General features: G+C 48.0%; 1 protein-coding gene across 5 annotated transcripts in view; it reads right to left on the bottom strand.

Moving 5' to 3' along the window:
- Positions 1–10,320: 10,320 nt before the first annotated feature.
- The window catches only part of CHST10 (carbohydrate sulfotransferase 10), a 70,902-nt gene continuing 60,155 nt past the window's right edge, over positions 10,321–21,067 (bottom strand). For all 5 annotated transcript variants that reach the window (XM_061563743.1, XM_061563745.1, XM_061563744.1 and 2 more), the window contains exons 4-6: positions 20,653–20,884; positions 19,239–19,344; positions 10,321–17,687 (exon numbers count right to left, since the gene is read on the bottom strand). In XM_061563743.1, coding sequence (XP_061419727.1) covers positions 17,150–17,687; positions 19,239–19,344; positions 20,653–20,884 — 876 coding nt within the window. In that variant the 3' untranslated portion in view covers positions 10,321–17,149. The remainder of the gene's footprint in view (positions 17,688–19,238; positions 19,345–20,652; positions 20,885–21,067) is intronic.

The raw sequence follows: 21,067 nt of genomic DNA, 5'->3' as shown, positions 1-21,067 counted from the left end.
GCGAGGCCGAGACAACCAGGATATTGACATATATTTGTGCTTACATATTACACACTATGATTAAATGTGCTATAGAGGATGCAACATATTTAGTGATTTCCCATAATACAGCACTTTGATGGCAGGCATTAAGATAGAAATTTGGCTGAGCGATCAGGCAACAAAACTGATTCCTGCTCATATGAGTGTTGAGGCAATGCTCGTCAGTTTAGTAAATTCCACATTCCTATGGCATAGGACAACCATTCTTGACTTTGCACAAAGTGGTACGTACCTATTGCATCTGCCATGGAGGTATGCATCAAAGATTTGAACTTCCAACTATGCGATTTTGAGCCACTCTACCGCTGAAGCCACCTGCTGAAAAAGGCCTTGAAGCAATTGTACAGCAACAAACGGAAATATATCGTGTGGAATTGCACCAGGCCTTACGGCCTAAATATATTTAACGTATGTGTAAAGACCAAACACAACAAACCACTTAACATGGTACGTGTGAAAATGGACAATCAGGAAATGTGTTAAAGGCCTCTGATTGGTGCAGGGAGGCCTCAAAGAAGATTGGTAGGGCCAGAGAATTGAACTGATGGATGGAGAAATTCATATGTAAAGGTGGGGAAACGAGACTGGACTGTCGGGGTAACGTTTGACAACCGTTAGATAATAGGAGGACGAGGAGGATTGGCTGAGGGAAATAGGGTGAGCGAACCTTCGAGAAATGGGGCTGGAGGAATATAAAATGGAAGAGCACAAGGGGAAGGGACAGTTGGAGGAGAAGACGAAGTTCAAATATCAAGAACCGAAGCCCGGGCCTAGGAATAGTTTTGTGTCCGAAATAAAGGCTTTTAGTAAAGCAAGAACATGTGTTGGCGTCAATACAACTGGTGTCAGTAAAGTGGGGTCTCTGAAAAATGTCGCGCCCAAGCCGACGAAGGAACCCCCGGCGATGTCCGACGATAATGAAGTCTTCATCCAGAATGTCCCAGGGATGCGAGAGAGACTGCGGCGGCACCAGTGGTGACAGAAAAGGGGCAGCTGCAGCAACCGACCGGAGCGTCCACTCAAGTTCAAGTTTCAAGTTTATTTATTTGGTATAGCCCTGTGAGAGCCATTCGGCTCTTGAATCAGGTGTAACTGCAACAAACAAAAAACATGAACAGGAATACATCTTCTAGTGACTATGTGCAAACAGAAAATCCAAGAAAAGACAGCAAAATATTGCAGAAAAAGCACCGTACACCAACACTGTGTGCAAAAATCCCAGTGGGATGCAAGTCAAACAACAACAACCACAAGACAACTTAGATTAAGGCCATCAGTCTAACTCTACTACAACAAACAAACATGGCCAAACCAAAAAACTTTTCGAAAATCACCAAAATAAAGCCATAAAAGCAATGAAACAGTGGTCATAGGAACTGTGACCGAATTTTCACAATAAACGACGTAAACAACATGTACTACCAAACTTTGCAGCCATAGGTGGCTTGCTGATTGTGGTCTCCCCATCGAAGGTAACGACCTGCAGGTTAACGTTGGTAGGCGCAGAGACAATCTTGAACACGGACCAAAGACCGTTCCTGCAAGTGCTTAATTTTGGGGAGGGCCCGACCACTGTTCAGGCCGGGACAGTGCTAGCTTATGTGGTACCTTTATCTTTAGAGTCGAATAATGCAATGAAAACGGTGGTCGCAGGAGTCGATAAAGAACTGCCATCAGCCAGTGAAAAATTGGTTAGAAAAGCTTTGTGGAGAAAATGCGGAGCTGTTGGAAACGCGACAGTGTTAATTAAGGTCAACACTCCTGCAGTTCTCCGATGTGTTCAGCAGGGGGCAGCATGATATAGGCCGCACGTCCTTTATGTCCCATCATATCGAAATGGGAGATTTGCTGCCTATTTGGTTTCATTCATATCGTATGAGCCCGGTGGACGACATGCTAGCGGCGGAGATCATTTCTCCATCCACTATCCTTTGGGGGGCTCCTGTTGTGCTAGTTAAAAATCCAGATAGCAGTCTGCGTTTTTGAATGAATTTTCGCCACCTTAATCGGGTAACATTGGCTGACGCATACCCGCTCCCACGCATTGACGATTTCTTAGACGCCTTATCTGGAGCAAATTATTTTTCCACATTGGACTTGCTGTCGGGATTTTGGCAACTGCCCTTAGACGAGTCCTCAAAGTCTAAAACGGTGTTCCGTACACCTCAAGGACTGTGCCATTTTAACTCTCCCGATGGGGCTTCAAACGGCACCTGCTACGTTCCATAGGCAGATGGAGTTGGTTCTAGCAGGATTGCAGTAGGACTCGTGCCTTATATATCTGGACGATGTCATCGTCTTCAGTCACACGTTTGACGAACATCTGCCTTGGCTCCGCACGGTATTATCTGGGTGTGCACAGCCAACCTAAAGTTGAAACCATACAAATATCATCTCATGCAAACGTCTGTACAATATTTGGGTCACATTGTGAGCATGTCGGGTGTTTTCACAGATCCCGACAAAACGTTGTGCGTGAGAAATTGGCCGACCCCAAAATTGGTGGGTTGTGAGTAGTTTGTTGGTTTTACATAATACTATTGCCAGTTTGTCCCAAATTTTGCCACAATTGTGAAGCCCTTGCACGCATTGACAGCCAAGAATCATCAGTTTCATTGGGGGGTGGAGAAGGAAACTGCATTTGTTACGCTGCGCGATCAGCTCACAGATGTTCTGCCCCTGGCATAACCAGATTTCTCCCTGCCCTTCATCCCAGATACAGATGCCAGTTATCTGGGGATAGGGCCTGTTCTCTCTCACGTGATAGGGTGGGGTCGAAGTGATCATTGCCTACAGTAGTCGCGTTCTTTCGCCGGCGGAGCAGTGTTACTGTGTAACTCGCCGATAATTGCTGGTAATTGTGTACATTGTACAGCAATATAGACCCTACCTATACAGCAGGAAATTCACAGTCCGCACTGATCATGCCACCCTACAGTACTCCTTGCACATAGAGCAGCCATGGGTCAGCTGGCGCGCTGGATAGAGACATTTCGGAAGTACATCTACCAAATTGTACGGAAGGGTCTAAAACACAGGAATACCAACCCATTGTCAAGTTTACCTCATGAGAACCTGTGTGCACGTGCATCGTGCGCTGGCCGATGTAGGCCTACCATTCTGGAGGCGCCGGCGACGATAACAGTGGTTCAGCCCACGGAGCCACCAGCAGAGGAACCGTGCAGGGATTATGCATTGGTTATAACGTACACAGAGTGGGGACAGCTGCAGGTTCACAATGCCAACCTGCTACCTTTGTGCTGCCGAGTAAAGGCAGACCTAATCTGCATCAACCTCACCAGTAGGATTTCAGTTGATACTATATGAAGGACTGTTGATGTAGTGGGACGAAATCGCTCACAGATGATGTCTGGTAGTGCCCACATCCCTGCGGGGCAGATTGATGCAGGAGGAACATGTAAACAAGCTGTTGCATTTATGATGTCGCAAGACACTATTGACTTTGCATCATGATTACTACTGGCCGCGTATGTCTGTTGATGTCAATGACTTGGTCACAAGTTTCATGGAGCATGCACGTCGGAAGCCACCTGAACACAGGTCACAGCCTCCGTTACAGTCCATTGCTGTCTCTAGGGTCAACGAATTGGTCACTCTCGATATTCTTGGGCCTTTCCCATGCTCACCAAGTGGAAATACATTTCTCCTGGTGGGGGTTGAGTATTTCACAAGGTGGCCGATGGCCTGGCCGCTGCCTGACGAAAAGGCAGCATCAACTACTGATGCATTCCTTCACGGTTACATGATGGATAAAGGCCCTCCAGAGCAGCTCCTCATCGACCAGGGACGGATTTTTTCATCAAAACTCCGATGGGAGGTGTGCGAAGCGGAGGGCACAAAGAAGGTGCGCACTTCCCCATACGACCCTCAAAGGGATGGTATGGTGGAATGGCTAAACAGAACCCTAACAGGGATGTTCTACCAAGTCGTAGATACGACGCAAACCGACTGTGATCTCCATGTTCCCGGAGTCTTGGCAGCATATCGGCTGGCCCCACATGCCTCCACCGGATTTTCTCCCTTCTACCTCGTGTACAGCAGGGAACCTGAACCTCCCATAGGAACTCAATTAGGCAAGCCTCCTGCAGGCGTGTCCGGTCGACGTGCGTCCTTACAGGTCATGCTTGACTGACTGCACAAAGCGTGGACAGCGGCAAGGGCGAATGCCTCGAAAGCTCAGGCTGCTAATGAGCAAAATACAATGCCATGGGTTCATACACTTCCCTGGGCAGTAAGCGACAAAGCATGGTTGCATTGCTGGCAGGTCCCATTACGTACCCCTCCCAAATTGCATTGGCCCATGGGAGGGCACGGTCGAAATTATCGAGGTGAATCGGCCGCAATGCATGCGGGTACAGTCAGGACGTCACCGTTGGTACAGTGAGGGAAAAAAACATTTGATCCCCTGCTGATTTTGTACGTTTGCCCACTGACAAAGAAATGATCAGTCTATAATTTTAATGGGAGGTTTATTTGAACAGTGAGAGACAGAATAACAACAACAAAATCCAGAAAAACGCATGTCAAAAATTTAATAACTTGATTTGCATTTTAATGAGGGAAATAAGTAATTGACCCCCTCTCAATCAGAAAGATTTCTGACTCCCAGGTGTCTTTTATGCAGGTAACGAGCTGAGATTAGGAGCACACTCTTAAAGGGAGTGCTCCTAATCTCAGCTTATTACTTGTATAAAAGACACCTGTTCACAGAAGAAATCAATCAATCAAGATTCCAAACTCTCCACCATGGCCAAGACCAAAGAACTCTCCAAGGATGTCAGGGACAAGATTGTAGATCTACACAAGGCTGGAATGGGCTACAAGACCATCGCCAAGCAGCTTGGTGAGAAGATGACAACAGTTCCTGCGATTATTCGCAAATGGAAGAAACACAAAAGAACTGTCAATCTCTCTCGGCCATGCAATATCTCACCTCGTGGAGTTGCAATTATCATGAGAACGGTGAGGAATCAGCCCAGAACTATACACGGGAGGATCTTGTCAATGATCTCAAAGCAGTTGGGACCATAGTCACCAAGAAAACAGTTGGTAACACACTACGCCGTGAAGGACTGAAATCCTGCAGTGCCCGCAAGGTCCCCCTGTTCAAGAAAGAACATATACATGCCCGTCTAAAGTTTGCCTGAGGACAACTGGGTGAAAGTGTTGTGGTCAGATGAGACCAAAATGGAGCTCTTTGGCATCAACTCAACTCGCCGTGTTTGGAGGAGGAGGAATGCTGCCTCTGACCCCAAGAACACCATCCCCACAGTCAAACATGGAGGTGGAAACATTATGCTTTTGGGGGTGTTTTTCTGCTAAGGGGACAGGACAACTTCACCGCATCAAAGGGACGATGGACGGGGCCATGTACCATCAAATCTTGGGTGAAAACCTCCTTCCCTCAGCCAGGGCATTGAAAATGGGTCGTGAATGGGTATTCCAGCATGACAATGACCCAAAACACATGGCCAAGGCAACAAAGGAGTGGCTCAAGAAGAAGCACATTAAGGACCTGGAGTGGCCTAGCCAGTCTCCAGACCTTAATCCCATAGAAAATCTGTGGAGGGAGCTGAACGTTCGAGTTGCCAAACGTCAGCCTCGAAACCTTAATGACTTGGAGAAGATCTGCAAAGAGGAGTGGGACAAAATCCCTCCTGAGATGTGTGCAAACCTGGTGGCCAATTACAAGATACGTCTGACAAGGGTTTTGCCACCAAGTACTAAGTCATGTTTTGCAGAGGGGTCAAATACTTATTTCCCTAATTAAAATGCAAATCAAGTTATAACATTTTTGACATGCGTTTTTCTGGATTTGTTGTTGTTATTCTGTCTCTCACTGTTCAAATAAACCTACCTTTAAAATTATAGACTGATCATTTCTTTGTCAGTGGGCAAACATACAAAATCAGCAGGGGATCAAATACTTTTTTCCCTCACTGTATATTCACCCATTGCACCTAAAGCCTACCTTTATCATCACCCATGCATCTCACCTCCATACTCTGTTCGGCCGGAGTCTGGGGTGTCCGACAAACCGCTGCAGATGCCCGGAGCACCTATATTACCTGTACATTAACCTATGCCACCCACATGACCGATTCTAATGCAGGACGGCTCACCGCGGGACCCTGCAGTGTACGCCGGTCCGACAGCAACGAGGACCCACACAAGATGTGCATGATTACGTTAACACTGTTCTTGGATGGAGCAGGGGATTGTTGCGCCTTGTTGTTCCCACAGTCTTGTTTGTTGTTAACTAATTGTGGAATGTGCTAATACACTCGCCGCACGATTATTTATTCACACATACACAGACAAAAGATCAAGGTTGTTCATGAAATGTTTATTGCCATTGTTGGACACATAAGCACATTATTGCTGGGTCATGCCACAGGGGCTCACATGGGTCGCAGAAACACGAGGCCCTTGAAGGTGGACGTCTCCTCAGCTTCCCGTGGTCTGTTGTGCTTTTCAGTCTCTCCCCTGGCGTTAGCCGGAACAGCTCTTTTTTAAGGGGGGAAGGGGCGATATTAAGACCGAAAACAGACTACTTACCTAACACAGTATGTGTGCAAATGGACAGTCAGGAAGTATGTTAAATGACTCTGATTGGTGCAGGGAGGCATCAAATAGGATTAGTTATGGCCAGAGAGTTGAACTGATTGGTGGAGGGATTCAAATGTAAAAGGCAGGGAAACGATGGTGGACTGTCAGGGTAACGGTTGACTACCATTACAGAAGGAGGAGGATTGGCTGAGAGAAATTGGGTGAGAAAACCTTCAAGAAAGGGGGCTGGAGGAATATGAAAGGGAAAAACACATGGGTAAGGGACGGTTGGACAGAAGACGAAGCTCAAGCATCAAGAACTGAAGACCGGGCCTAGGATAGTGTTTGTGTCCAAAATAAAGGCTCTTAGTAAAGCAAGAACATGTGTCAGCGTCACTACATATGTATCATTGCTGCATTTGCACTACATTTCCAATACATTCGCCACTTTACAAAAAACGTAACATGTTGAAAAAGTAAGCATATTAATTATACCATGCAGACCCAAAACCAGCAGCAGTGTTTTGGCCATCACTCCGATGCCACATTCCAAATGATGTGGAAACGTAAGATTTCAATTAAAATTGTTCTACAGAAGCGTTCCCAGAAAATAGCTTGGCTCTGAGCTTCAGTCTGGATGCTGTGCCGATTAGTAATGTCTCTTGTCAGTGGACTTCACCTGCAAAAAACGTGAACTCACACAAACCCAAACGCCCTTGTGGTGCCTGCCCGACATCACTTAGCAATCTGGTGAAGGTGGGGGAGTGATGGGATATCGTGTATAGAGATCAAGTGAAGCCTCATGGACAAACCCAGCTGGGCACGCCAACGTGGGCACATTAAGCACTTAATAATCTGTTTTAAAACTTGCCAGAAGGCTGCGATTTATTAGCTATTTTATTGTGCTCATAACCACCCCAATAAACAATGCACTCCTATTCCTATCTCAGTCCACGACCCCCCCCCTCCACCCAATTCGAATGCATATAAATTAAGGTTAACAACACAATACATGGCAGTTGTGCATTTACATATGGCGTGGCACGGTAATCAAACACTTCAACTTAATATTTGCACTCAGTCAAGAAATATTAGTTTTTGTTCTGATTGCTGTTTACTTAAATTCTGTACTTTTTTAACTTTTGCTTTCATTCATTTGGTAATCCAGGTCACTTTTTTACAAATGTGACATCCTGGCCTCTTGAGTCCTCCTCTGGTTAAACTGGTAACTTGAAACATGAGGTAGAATTTATTTCCGTTCATCCAGTAGGGCATGTCCTGCATATAATATTAGTGCAAATCCTTGTTTCGGCAGTTCGGCCAACATCTTCCCGCTCATATGAGCAATTAGGGTGGCACTAACCAACAAATGGTGACCCTGAGCCAAGTAGTGGAACTTTCTACATTCCTATGGCAGGGCAAGTCTATCCAAAGGATGACTACTGTTGAACCCCAGAACGAATGTAGGGTTGTTGAGTGTTTCACCAACAACGTGAAGATGTTGTCAAAGTGAAAATTTCGCAGTTGGCTTCTCCACTGTATCCCCGACCCGAAACCCCTGGGCCCTACCCTCCCAGTCCTGCTGACAAAAATGGTGCTGTCGGCATCACGTCACGATGTGAGTACATTTCCACCCAAAACTCTTAAGGAAGTGGTGCGTTACCCTGTGCCACAGGATTGCCAGGGAAGTCGACATCGAATCAGAAACGATCATATGATGAAGAAACTAAAAAGCATGCTTTTTTGTGCAGGTAGGCAGGCTGAGACCATAAGCACACAGCCTTGAGAACCTGGTTAAGTTATGGGTGGCTGCCCAGATTCAGATCCCTACGATTTTAGCAGTGCCAGCTCAGTACTGTAATCAGAGTCACTGGGCACAGTCAACACCACTTTTTGTATTTCGTTTGTTGCCCTTCTGCTGCACCTCTGATTAGCACGGTTGGTGTACGGTGTGAAAAAAGTTCAACATACAATCCCATCCGAAATGCTTTCTTTCCTTAACATGCAATGCCTTCCTTCTGTTTTCAGTCTCTGCAATATAAAATTCACCTTTATATGTCACTGTTTGAAATATGCAATGTCCTAATCAACAAACTGTCATTGATACTGATGTAGTGGCATAGAATAATAGTAGTGTAGCAGCATAGTGCTGGCTGCTGGCAGGGAAGGGGATCTGCGGCTTATGGCAGTCCTGACGTCAGCAGGTCAGGATATACACCAGAGGGGGATCTAGGGGAAAAGTCACAGAAGCTGCACACCAAGAACCCGCTGGTAGGTTCTAGAAAGGGGGCGTGGCCGGGGGCGGGGCCAGGCCACACTGACAGTATAAGAAGGCCCCCTGTAGGGGACCTGAGGGCTCTTGTGTGCAGTGGGATCCCCGTCGTGCTACTGAAGTCTTCGTCACCATTCTTCTCGTCGTCTTCACCGTCGTTCCTGTCATCGTCTCTGTCTTCACCAGTCAGGTAGCCTACCAACTGTCCTGACTGAGTAACAGTCGACAAAAGGACGGACTAATTATAAAGTGTTCACCCCGATGGTGCTTGTTAATAAAGAAGTGCCTCCAACTCCTTTCGTCTCCGAGTTAGTCACTACACTTAGGGGCCGTCCATAAATGACGTCACGCGATTTTGGACAATTTTTGACCCCCCCCCCCCTTCGTCACACAGCGTCACAAAAAGGCAGACCCCCCTCAAATATGACGTCACAAAGCTCTGCCCCCCCCCCCCCCAAATATATATAAAACATGCTTCAAATCGCTTTAAACTAGTGTCATTGTAGTGCGTACGCTGCACTCTGATGTTGTAGGAGAAAACATTTATTAAAAAGTCAATTTAATTAAATAGAACGTGTTGTCTATATTTATTTAAAGTTGAGTATTTTGATGTGACGTCACATTTCTCAACCCCCCCCCTCATCGTCACACATCGTCACAAATGTCTGACCCCCCCCCCCCCCTAGGTGCGTGACGTCATTTATGGACGGCCTCTTACACTAAACAAGGTCTAAGCACATACATGTGTAGTGGTGATACGCGCTGGGGTAGGGATCGTGTGCCAGCGCGTAGTGGTTGGCTGTGTATGTGGTGACGCGCGCTGACGGTGAAGGATTAGGGGTCAGCGCGGGGTCGTGGGTTACGTGGTGCTGATTGGCTGTGTGCCGGTGACGCGCTGAGAGGGAGTGATCGGGTGGCAGCGCGGTGTGATTGGTTGAGTAGTGGTAACACGCGCTGGGGAAAACGGATCGTAGAGATAGCGCGTCGTCATTGGTTAACTAAGGAGCGATGCTCACGTCGACGTCCGCATCAGCTCCGTCTCCCGTGAGCAGGGGCTATAAAAGGGGATGCACACAGGCGTAAGGGCAGTATGTAACCAGCGAAGAATGAAGACGGGGTTGAAGAGATAGGGCCCTGCGGTACCTAGTCCCGCTGTCCTAACGGGACCGGGACTCTGTGTAACCCAGAGGCAAGTGCATTGTGTGTAGCCATAGGCATAGGGTCTACACGAGTCAAGTGCATTATGTGTAGCCAGAGGCATAGGGTCTACACGAGTCAAGTGCATTGTGTGTAGCCAGAGGCATAGAGTCTACACGAGTTAAGTGGAGTGTATAGTCAGAAGAATAGAGACCACACGTATTGTGACACGTCAAGATTTAATAAAAGTGTGTTACCCGTCAAGAAGTTCCTGCCGTCATTTCCCATACTTCACATGTGAAATCATGCACTAAACAATGAAATCGAGCAGCCAACAGTATTTCCATAACGTGGCCACCTTACACATCACAAGCACGTTTAAAGCGCCATCCAATCGACGTATTAACATTGTGAACTATTTAAAAATAATTAGAATCAAAATGAATGTCTACTCTAATACAAACTGCGCATCCCTTACAGTGAAGATTCAATTTCATCGCCATCTTGGTACTTTATTACGTCAAACTGCTAAACCATGCGTACGTCCCAGCATGAACCCCACAGTGTACTGACGGAACTAAATGGATCGGAAACACTGCATGTGCTTTCATGAAGAGTGAGAGAGGAGAGAGCGGGCGTCTGTCACAAAGACAACTCCGTGCAGAACCACAACGTCCCCACCCGCGCCACCCAAGCTGCCTTGCGTGTGCTCGGCCCTCACTGGCGCGGGATGCCAACACCTGCGTTTGATTCGCACGCACGCGCACCAGTGGACAGCGCTACATATCTGGACAGCCCGTGCACTGCCGGCAATTTAGTTGGCATGGCATGACAGTGCTGATGATCCCTGGGTTTTGATCTTCCGCGAAGCTCGTGGTCCACCCTAAACCGCATCCGTTGGCACCAACCATGGCAAATGGCAATACCCGATGCACAAACGGAAAATAAAAATACTCTCCAGTGTGCGGCTGTGGTCATCCAAAACACACCATTACAGTGATACACTCCGCTGCTCCTGACATGGTTGTCTAGCTTGACTAGCCTGGATCATCCTTCTCCTCCCTCATGCTCTCTGTCTGTTATTATACTCGGACGAGGTATTCACGTACACATGTAGATTAGTCCCATGTGTACATGCACAGCCCAGACGCCGATCCGCTGGTGGACTAGGGCTGTCCCAAGCCTTGTGGGTTGTGTGGGTCATTTGGCCGTACCACACCGCAAGGGAGGGTCAGTGCTGGTTGGATGGGAGTATATACACGGGAGCATAGCTGTACAATGGAGTAATTCTATATTTATGTACAAACGTGTCTCGCTTAACGAGCATTCTTTCTACGAGAATTTACTATGAGACATTTTTATTTATACCCATTTGTCCGCAAAACGAGCAAAATGTTAGCTTAGCGAGCGGAGACCGATCGATATGCGCCCCATGGATGGCAGGGGGTGGAGCTGTTTGTCTACCATTTGTGCTGTGCTGCGTGCCCCACGTGATTTGTCGTGTGGGGGGGAGGTCATCGTGGTGGCACTGTACAGTACTGTCCGACAGCAGCATCCCTATTGCCCCCACAGCTGATAACCCCGTCATGCATTGGCGAGCGCCACTGAGCGCATATCAGAGCTCAACCCTGTTAACCTTGATGACCACCTCGCAATGGGCAGACAACATGCATGCACAACGTTAAAATATTCCTAAATAAACTCCTAGTTTGCCTGTGTGTGCATATGCACGGGGATGCGAGCCTGACCGACAACTGGCGCTGTGGTGGTGCAAAGGGTAAATGCGCAGCCCTGCAATTTATTGCTCACGCCACTGCTGGAAGAAGGGCGTCTGGCTAGAGAGAGCCCAATAGAGCCCCCCTCGAGAAAAATTGGCCGTGTCATTCACCCTGCTTCGACATATTGGAAGAGATGGGAGTACCCACAATTTTACTCCACCGCACACGACTTGCCGCCGACTAACAGTGGTTGTACGCACACTGATGGGTGGACAGAGCTTGGTGCGTATAAGAAGCTCGCACCATTGTTTCAGCTCCTCCGCTATAAGATCCAACTGAACTAACAATATCAGGATTGCAAGTCCAGTGTGAACTCTCCGCACCTCTGATTAGCAGGGTTGGCTACGTACGGTGCGAAAGAAGTTCAGCATGTGTAGTGAGTCCAACTGAGTCACAGACGTTGTTCCTTTAAGAGGCAACACATTTATTGTAACACCGTAACACAAAGGGGTAACTGCCCCTTACCAGATACAGCTTAGGGTGGTGACCACCCAGATAACTACATTATACAGAGGAGTTACTTCTACGAAGGGTCGGATCCTCACTCGGGTCCCCGACCACGTGGTTGCCTCATAGGACGAAGAGCTTCAGCTTGAGACGTAGAGCTTCCCGCTTATAGATGTTGAGCTTCCAGCTTAGAGAATGAAGCGACCCCGGTCACTCTCAAGGACCCGCCTTATATCCCCCTACGGTCGGGGCCGCTCCGCCTGCCTTCTCGAGAATTCTCGTTCCCTCTCGAGCATTCTCGTCCCCTCTCGATCCTTCTCAAGAGCTCTCCCCGGACACGTGATCACCCAATAGCCCCCCCCCCCCCCCCCACCTGTGGGCCCTTGTGTGGACATTCCGGATCACGTGTCTACGGGGTCAACCAGAGTGCCATGCCCCCGGGGAAACCCTGCCCCTGGGCTGACGCTCACCCACTCCCCCTCGCGGGAGCCCCCCCACCACACGCTGTGCGTGGTGCCCGCACTATCCCAGTGCTCACCAAGCCCCACTCGGGCTGGTATTACACACAGCCACCCACACAGTGCCGTCCACGATGTAGGAACATCAAACGGCATGGCCCTTCCGGGCCGGCACTATACAGTGACATCCCCGATGTCACTACACATGCATGACATAATGTCAGCATTCCAAGATGATGTAATGGCAGTCAAATTGTAAATGAACATTTGTTTGTGCAGTTTTACACATTCAAAAGACAGCGTGTAATTACAAAGCGCTCAGCTCAATTGGTGGCCATGACCTGGTGATGGACGCGACACTTTATAATGGCAAGCACAAGCATCTTCTTCGGATTAACTACTTTAGGCCCCGGTGTGATAACAGGATGATAAAACAAGACCGATTTTTTAAAGATTTATTTTACACACATTTTTAAATACAGTACATCCGATTAGTGGAATAAAAAAGAAGCCACTGTTTTACATAATTGTTCGGTTTCTTTCAGTGATCAGTGCAAAACGAATAACACGCACACACACCAACATGTGGCCATGTGCTACAGTGACTGGTGACCGAATTAAAATTCACCCCACTACTCACAAACTGAAAGGTGATAACGATTTCTCGGTGCGGCTTGCTTCGCAGTAACATCACCTGACGGGCAAAGGATGTTGCTGGCCTAGAATTACGCGACAGACATTCCTGCCACCAGTGATCATCATCTTCGATACAGTACACTTAGAGCACACCGTCGCCCTTCCCAGAGCCAGTTGTTGGACTGCGGAACTGGATCACAATGTAAATGAAACGACACGTGCATTGGCATTCAATCGCACAATATTACTGTCTCAACATTTCTTTCCCCCAAAGATCTTCATGTCATTAATACATTTTCCCAACAATAATAATTTGTAACTGAAAGTAACACTATTACTCAATCACAATACGTAATTTGTGGATTCCACCTCGGCCATAATCACAGCCATTGTGTAATAGTGAATCACACAGCACGATTTTAATTTTTAAAGTTGTTCTCAGTGAAGTCACACCCCACAAAGTGGTTCCTGCCACCATCCTGCCATTGTCTATCCACTGCTGGATGAAGGCCTCCCCATGCTGCTGTCATCCCTCACACGTCTGGTGCTGCTACCGCCCACCTCACTTGTGCACATGAACCGAACTCATCGCCGCATTTCTGGCGGTGGTTTATCTTCTTGGGTGCGTTCTCTCCTTTGGCTGCTAATCCATCCACCCAGTCACATCATCAGTCGTCATCCGGCCTCGTGATTTGTCCTGCCCAAGCCCATTTACCATTGTCAACACAATGGCTGTCACTTGCTTTTTTTCTCTGACCTACGTTGTTCCCTCTTCAGTCTCTCGGTGCAATTCCAAGCATGCACCTCTCCTCATACCTCTGTGTATTTTTCAGCGCGTGTTCCGCCTATCAGTCACCAAGTATACATATGCATGGGCTCGGATTGCTTGAACTGCCACCGTTTTCCGTTTGCTAATCGCTGGCAGACCAGCGTACTTTATACGGCCGACCTGTCCCGTGTTCAGTGGCATCAAGTCCACAGGCCAATGAATACGACTGTGCATGCCATTGTCTCCTCAAGCAAAGTCGCATCAACACAGCACCGCACTGCGCCAAGGCAGCCGCACCAAAGCTAACTCCCACGGAGTGATATCGCTGCAGACGGCGGTCCCCAAACTTTCGAAGAGCTCTCTCTCTCTCGAGTGTGAAGCGCATATAGAGTGGTCGTACAGCGTGGTCTCCCTGGCTACAGCGGTTTTGATTCTGCCCCAAGCAGGGATGCCAGCTGACTGCAACCTTGAACAGAAAGGTCAGATCAGAAGAGAAAGCACTCTAATGTGGCCACGACGAAAGCACAAGCTACCGTGGCTGTAGATACATTTACATTAGGAGCTGTGATACCTTTGCTACTTTTAAAATTTAACTAAACACTAAGTTTGTGAAGCTTCCCTTCACTCAACATCTACAGTGCTTGGTAATTTAAATCACGCAGGCAACGTCGTCATCATCATCGTCTCCAAAAATGTTCAACAAATAAAGTGGAAATGGAAGCTGCCAGCAATGATAAAAATATTTCTCCACGCTGCGCATCCCAGTCTGCTCCACACGCCAACCTGCACATTCAAACTCCATCGCAGTGCACTTCACCCCATGGCACCTTTAAGCAAAACTAAAGCCACACGGTCCTGACTGTGCTCATCAACCACTAGCCAGAGTTAAGTTGAGCAACACGATTCCTTAAATGATGGAGTACAACCAGCACGTCTTGGTGCTGCCCTCTTAAGGTGCAAATCTAAAATCCTCCTCGCAATGTTACGAAATGTGCGCCTCGATTAATCCGCCGTAAAGCAACCAGGCCCACGGCAAACGGATGGTGCCGTTGAATGCCCCGTTTAAAAAACGGGTGTAAACGGATCGCAAACGCCACTGAAATGGCGGCAACGACAGGCGTGCCCGGTTGGCTACATACCGTGCGAAAGACATTCAACATACACACATACATGCGACGACCGATGGGAGACTTAAGAAACGCAGTCCACACGGCTCATAACGGTCCCGTCCGCTGCAGACAGGCAAGCTCCGTGGACAAGTACGGTGTAATTATGGAAATCCCTGTGCGAGTTGATAAATTATTATACAAACACTAAATACAATTTCTTCATTTATACAAGCTCATCTTAATTAATTCAAGCCATTAGTTCTGTTGGTTTTTTAACAATACAATTTCCCCTACTTTGACTGCTTGTTATTATCGTTAGTAACAAAATTACAGAAACCGTCCCACCTCACCCGTGCCCCCATTCTTCTCTGCTGGATTAACCACAGGGGGGAGCACTCACTTCCATTGGTGGCCATGAGGCAGCGGTGGAAATTCCACACTTTCAGGGTAATAGGACAATCACCTTGCGGGCAGATAAGCCACAAGCCACAGAGTGGTATGTATTTTATTCGTGCTATAAAACTGATGGGTTGAGTAGGCTGCCCCATGCGGGATTTTACCTCTAAACCGTTTGAATGCGAGCCAATCGCTCTTAACTGCTACACAGTGTCATCTGGTTTCATTCAACAACACCATTTGCAGGATGAAGTGCAAAATAATAATACATAAGATGACACGATAGCCCACGTACCATGTTTAAAGTTACAGCCAAACATGGGAATCAAACTTAATTCCAACACATCCGAACATAATCTCTGCATGTTCCCTAGTCACTGCCCTCAATGTCCCGTACACTGTGGAAAGCAATGCCCTTTCTTGGACTTATCTTTAAACCATGGTATATTAGCCTCATTAAGCAGCCTACAGTCGTTATTCTAAAACAGAGGATTTTGCCACTGGGGAATTTCCACCGAATTCAATACTGCCCAACGGCACAATTTACTGTTCAAACACCTCACTCTCTCAACGAGCTGAGGATCAATAAAAAGTCGCCAACTATGACAACGACAAACTGGGGACGGTGAACAGGGTTATAACAGCAGTGCTGTGCCGAGTCCCCGTCGCGTCTCTATGTGCCACTTGCGGTTTCTTATTATTATTGGTTATTCGAGGATTTGTCTCAAACATCCATAAATCAATCTGTGCTGCCACGTGCAATGTGTGACACTCAGTTGGATTCTTGGCTTCACACATCCCTTTTGCAGTTAACGGTGTGTGAATTGCCAACTTATCACCGATCAGAAAGAGGCTATATACATCAGTGAGGGGAGGTTGGTAGGTATAAACCTATACCACTTCCAGTAGTGCAGTTGTGCATCCCGAGTACAGAATCTCAGGACGACCACACGTGTGTTTTAAATGCCAAGCGAGCACCAAACACTTTCGTTTGTGAGGCCAGCCAAATACACACAGCCAGCGTCACGGTCCTGCTTCATTATTCCAGCCTTCTTCAGAAAACAATGCCCACGTTACAAACGTCAACGTTTAAAATGCCAGGCAAAAATCCGTAGCATTGCCGCTTGTTGTGACAGCATATGGTGTTAAATAAATATTGCAAGTGACTCATTCCAGTATGGGATCAGGTCATGGAGATTGAGAAAACACATTGGTACGTGGATAGAAATGCACCATTTAGCTTGGTATGACAATGAAGGTTTGGACGTCTAAAGAGAACAGTGGTTTCCACTTTTTGTGCATCAACATACATTTTCAGGATAGACTGTCAAATATAAGTATGCACAGAGCACATAGACAGAAATGGATTTCACTCAATGTATGACGTTTTTTTGTGTAATACCACTAAAACATAAATGCTTTTCCAAAAAGGCTTCTAATTTCATTATGTGTACAAAAATATAATGAAAACAAAACAAAACGTTGGTCATTTTGGGCTGATCCGCTCAATCACGGCCGTTATCCGCCGCCAACATTCACATCCAGAGAAACGAGGGCTCCTCGTATCCGAAGAGCCGGAAATCTCCCTCGTAGCGGCGGTAGAGTCGTCTGATCCACGTGGGGCTGATCCCGCGGAAATAGTGCTGCACCTTGGAACGGTTGAACGCTGTGACGCCGGGCGGGATGGGCGGGTAGGCCGCGTGGCTCGGGACCCCGGCCTGCCGCAGGACGTACGGCGCGTCGCTCTCCAGCGTCTCGTGATGCCCCACGGCGTCGTAGTCGATCTGGCAGGGCGCGCACAGCCGCACGTACGTCACCCAGTGGATGATGTGCTCGCCGAAGGCTGCGTCCAGTCGCTCGGCCTGCGCGTCGCCCAGGTAGCGTACAAAGTCCTCAAAGCGGAGGGCGTGGCGGCGGGCGGGGCCCGAGCCGTAGCGGCGCACAATTGCCGGGGCTATCCTCTGTCTGTACCACGGCTCCTGCCGCGGGTTCTTCACGAACTTGTCCTTGAAGGCCGAGATGATGCGGTCGAACGGTTCCCGCACGATCAGGAACTTGAAGTATGTCCGTAGCCTGCGGAGGATGGGACGGTGCATCCACGTGTGTCAGTCTGTGGGACCAAAGTTTTCGCGAGAGGCGAGAGTCGCAACTAAAGCTCGCTCCAGCCTCGCTTGGGGACGCTAACGTGACCGGGCGGTGGGGGGGGGGGTGTTTGCCACTTATTGCAGAGGCTCGTAGTTTTATCGCAGTGGCCACCCTGGTCAATACTGTGGTGTATTAACAAACAAACAAAAATGCACGGTCCGCTTAACAGTGAACGTTAAGGATCCAGGGATGTCATTCGATCGAGATAGGCCATATGTAACCAGCCAGTTTGTGAAAACTACTCGCAAATTACCCAAATGGGTACAAACCTTGTTGGAACATCACCCCTGCTGTGAAACTAAAGTGGAATATATTCATCCGTTAAATATAGCGCTTTAGTGACAGCTTTGCGCTATACGAATGGCACAAATACCAAAGTTACTCATCATTTAAATTCAAGCAGGGGTGTTTAATTATGTATAACATTCCTATACAGTCTTTATGACTTATTTTGTAATGGCAGTATATAGATAGTTTGGCTCAAGGGCCTGATGCTAATTTTGACATCAAACAATGGCTGCATAACTAGGCCATACAGCAGCATGTCCCAATTTGTTTCTGCCGAGATATTGCGGCTTCATTTCGCTACGACTTCAAAATGTGATATCCACTTCTCAATGTCTCTGGGATTGTATTGTACCCCATATTGACAACATTTCAGAAAGTTGGCAATACGTTCGTTCAATACAGGAATCCCTTCATAATCAAGTTACACAGCATTCCATCTTCCCCAGATGCTTCTCCTCGGTAGGTAAACAAACTATAATCGATTTGAAGTTAAGACTTCTGAAAACTCTGCTGACTTTTGCAACACTGCAAAGGTCATATGTGAAGTGATTAATTACGTGGCAACTCCAGGCATAGCAAATATAGAAGAGGAAGTTGTGGGAGGACAAGGAGGAGGTACTATGGGAGCTAAATGTTCGCCTTGGTGGTGGGGGTGCAGGCAGGCGCAGGAAGTTGTTGGTGTCCTTCCGAGCTATCGGTTCCAAGCTGTGATTGGGTAGATCACCGAAGGGGTCTGCAAAGTTCTCCCCCCACTTCATCACAAATGTTATAGTTGTATTCAATCCATGCGGCTCCTGTCTCGGCTACCGAGCCTACTTCTGTTCGTGCACGGTTCGCTACGTTAGATTAGCACAGTTGGCTATGTATGTTGTAGGTTGTCTCTTAGCAGAGCCTGATAAAACTAAACATTACCGGGCACAAGCTCAGGACGAAATTCTGAAATACAGGGTTGAAAACAGTTTTGTTGTGTAACAAACTGATACACAACAGGGTGTTTACCAGCAAACAATGTGGAAAAGCATAGTTTGGGTGGAGAAGCAGGAAGTACGCCTGTGCCTGTAGGCTTATTTATTCGGCTCTGTGTCTGAGCTATGTCTACATATGTCAGGGAAGGTGTTCAGACAGCTCCACAACATCCACAGTGGCTGCCACCCCCTCCCCGCTCGCCAGCGAGTTGCCGTATAGCATTACCTCAGGGAGACTTCCCCAGGAGGGAGGCTGGAGAGGCGAGGCAGGCCGTTCTTGTCGTGCTGGTGCACGATGTCTTCAGGCACGTCGCTCGTGCTGTTGTAGCGGCCTGCATTGCACATACGTCACACGTGTCCTTCAACGCCAATAACGACAAAATCACAAATATCTCACATTTGCTTTACCACAACGAGAGTCACCTTAACTCCACCGCTATTTGCTGCACATGAGCCATGCCAACACGTTAAAACATCACTGAGAATGAACAGAGTTTTAAACTAAAACTATCAAAACTAAACAATTTTTTATTTTACTAGGTAAGGCACGCTGAGCTAGAGAGCTCTTTTTCAGAAGCAACTTGTCCACAAATGATAGCTCAACGAAGTGGCTTATCACGTGAAAATGTATTGCAGCTAAATACTCTAAACCGCATGTTTCTAAATGTGAAGGAAAAACCGGCGGAATCGGAGAAAAATCCACGTGACCACGGGGAGAGAGACATGCAAACTCCAAACAAACAAGCGTCGGGGTTGGGATCGAACCCTCGTCCTCCTGCATACCAGGGAAGGTAGTGACCATCTCGCTGACGTGGTATCCCATTGGGAGCGGTAGTGTAGCGGTTAGCGCGCTGCGCTATGAACCTGACGACCCGAGTTTGATTCCCGCTCACGGCCAACACCAGTGACAATTATCTGAACCGGTCCCGGGCCTCCCCTAGGTCGACTCAGCCTCAAACGAGTACCTGGTGTGGTGTGTAAACATCGTCACTAGGGAGACAAAGGCGGCCGGACATGGCGTTGGCCACCCACCCCCTCGTGTGCCGTGCCGGCCTTCATAGGTGCTCGCTAACAGCACTTGCCCCTACAGTCTGTTAAGGCTAAATGGGGGATCTTTGTTTGTGCACAGAACTCGCGCCTGAGTTGGTGTCACCTGAGTTGGTGTCGTGCCATAGGTGCGGTCTGACCACAGTGAGTACTAACGTCGAGGACTGCGTGTATTATCGCAGCCGCTTGATGCTAATGGCGAATATGGCAACAGATTCTCTAGGAGCGGTGACGTGGTCGAATGGTAGCGTATTTCTGCTGTTGCAGAGATCCGTGATCAGAGTCTAGCAGCCGCCCTGATTGACACCACAGGTTATTGACCATAATCATTTACTGTCTGCTTCACAGTAGACAATTCAAAATCCCATCACATTATTTTAAAGAGAGGATACTATTTGTGCTGGCGTTGGGGGTGGGTGGGAGATTTAACAAACTTGATTATCCTTTCAACTGCCACGCTGCGAGGTCATGAATCCGATGTGCTAACCGTCGCAGCCAAGGTAACCAACCAACCTCTACCGGGTTACTGCCCCAAATTTCGGTTCGTGTTGGCCAACTCACGAAACCTTTTCCCGCGTGGCTGGAGCGCTCACCGTTCGCCACCAGGAGGACCTTCTTCCACTGCGTGTTGCCAACCTTGGGCGTCTGGCAGAAGAGGATGCGGTAGCGGTCGCACACGAAGATGCGGCTGAGGACGAAGTGGGACACGTTGGTGTGCGTGAGGTTGTGCAGCGCGGGGTCGGCGCACACGCGGCGCAGCAGCTCCTGCCGCTCGCGCTGCACCGCCTCCACCGTGCTCCGCGTCTCCACGCGACCCGGCGACTCCTGGTCGTTCCACGCACAGCTCGCATTAACCGGCGTGCGCAGCACAGCTCTGCAATGCCGAGCCTTACTGACAATGCTGTAATGTTTTTAAATGTATTATTATCATTATCATCATCGTTATTGTTAAATAATGAAGTTTTTTTTAAAGGGTTTTATGGGCTAGATTAGCACCTGACACGGCCA

This window comes from Lethenteron reissneri, chromosome 32 (genome assembly GCF_015708825.2).
Source record: "Lethenteron reissneri isolate LAM-NWPU_2019-01 chromosome 32, ASM1570882v1, whole genome shotgun sequence".
NCBI lineage: Eukaryota > Metazoa > Chordata > Hyperoartia > Petromyzontiformes > Petromyzontidae > Lethenteron > Lethenteron reissneri.
Note: the sequence above shows the minus strand (reverse complement) of the source record. Positions and strands in the feature narration are given on the sequence as shown.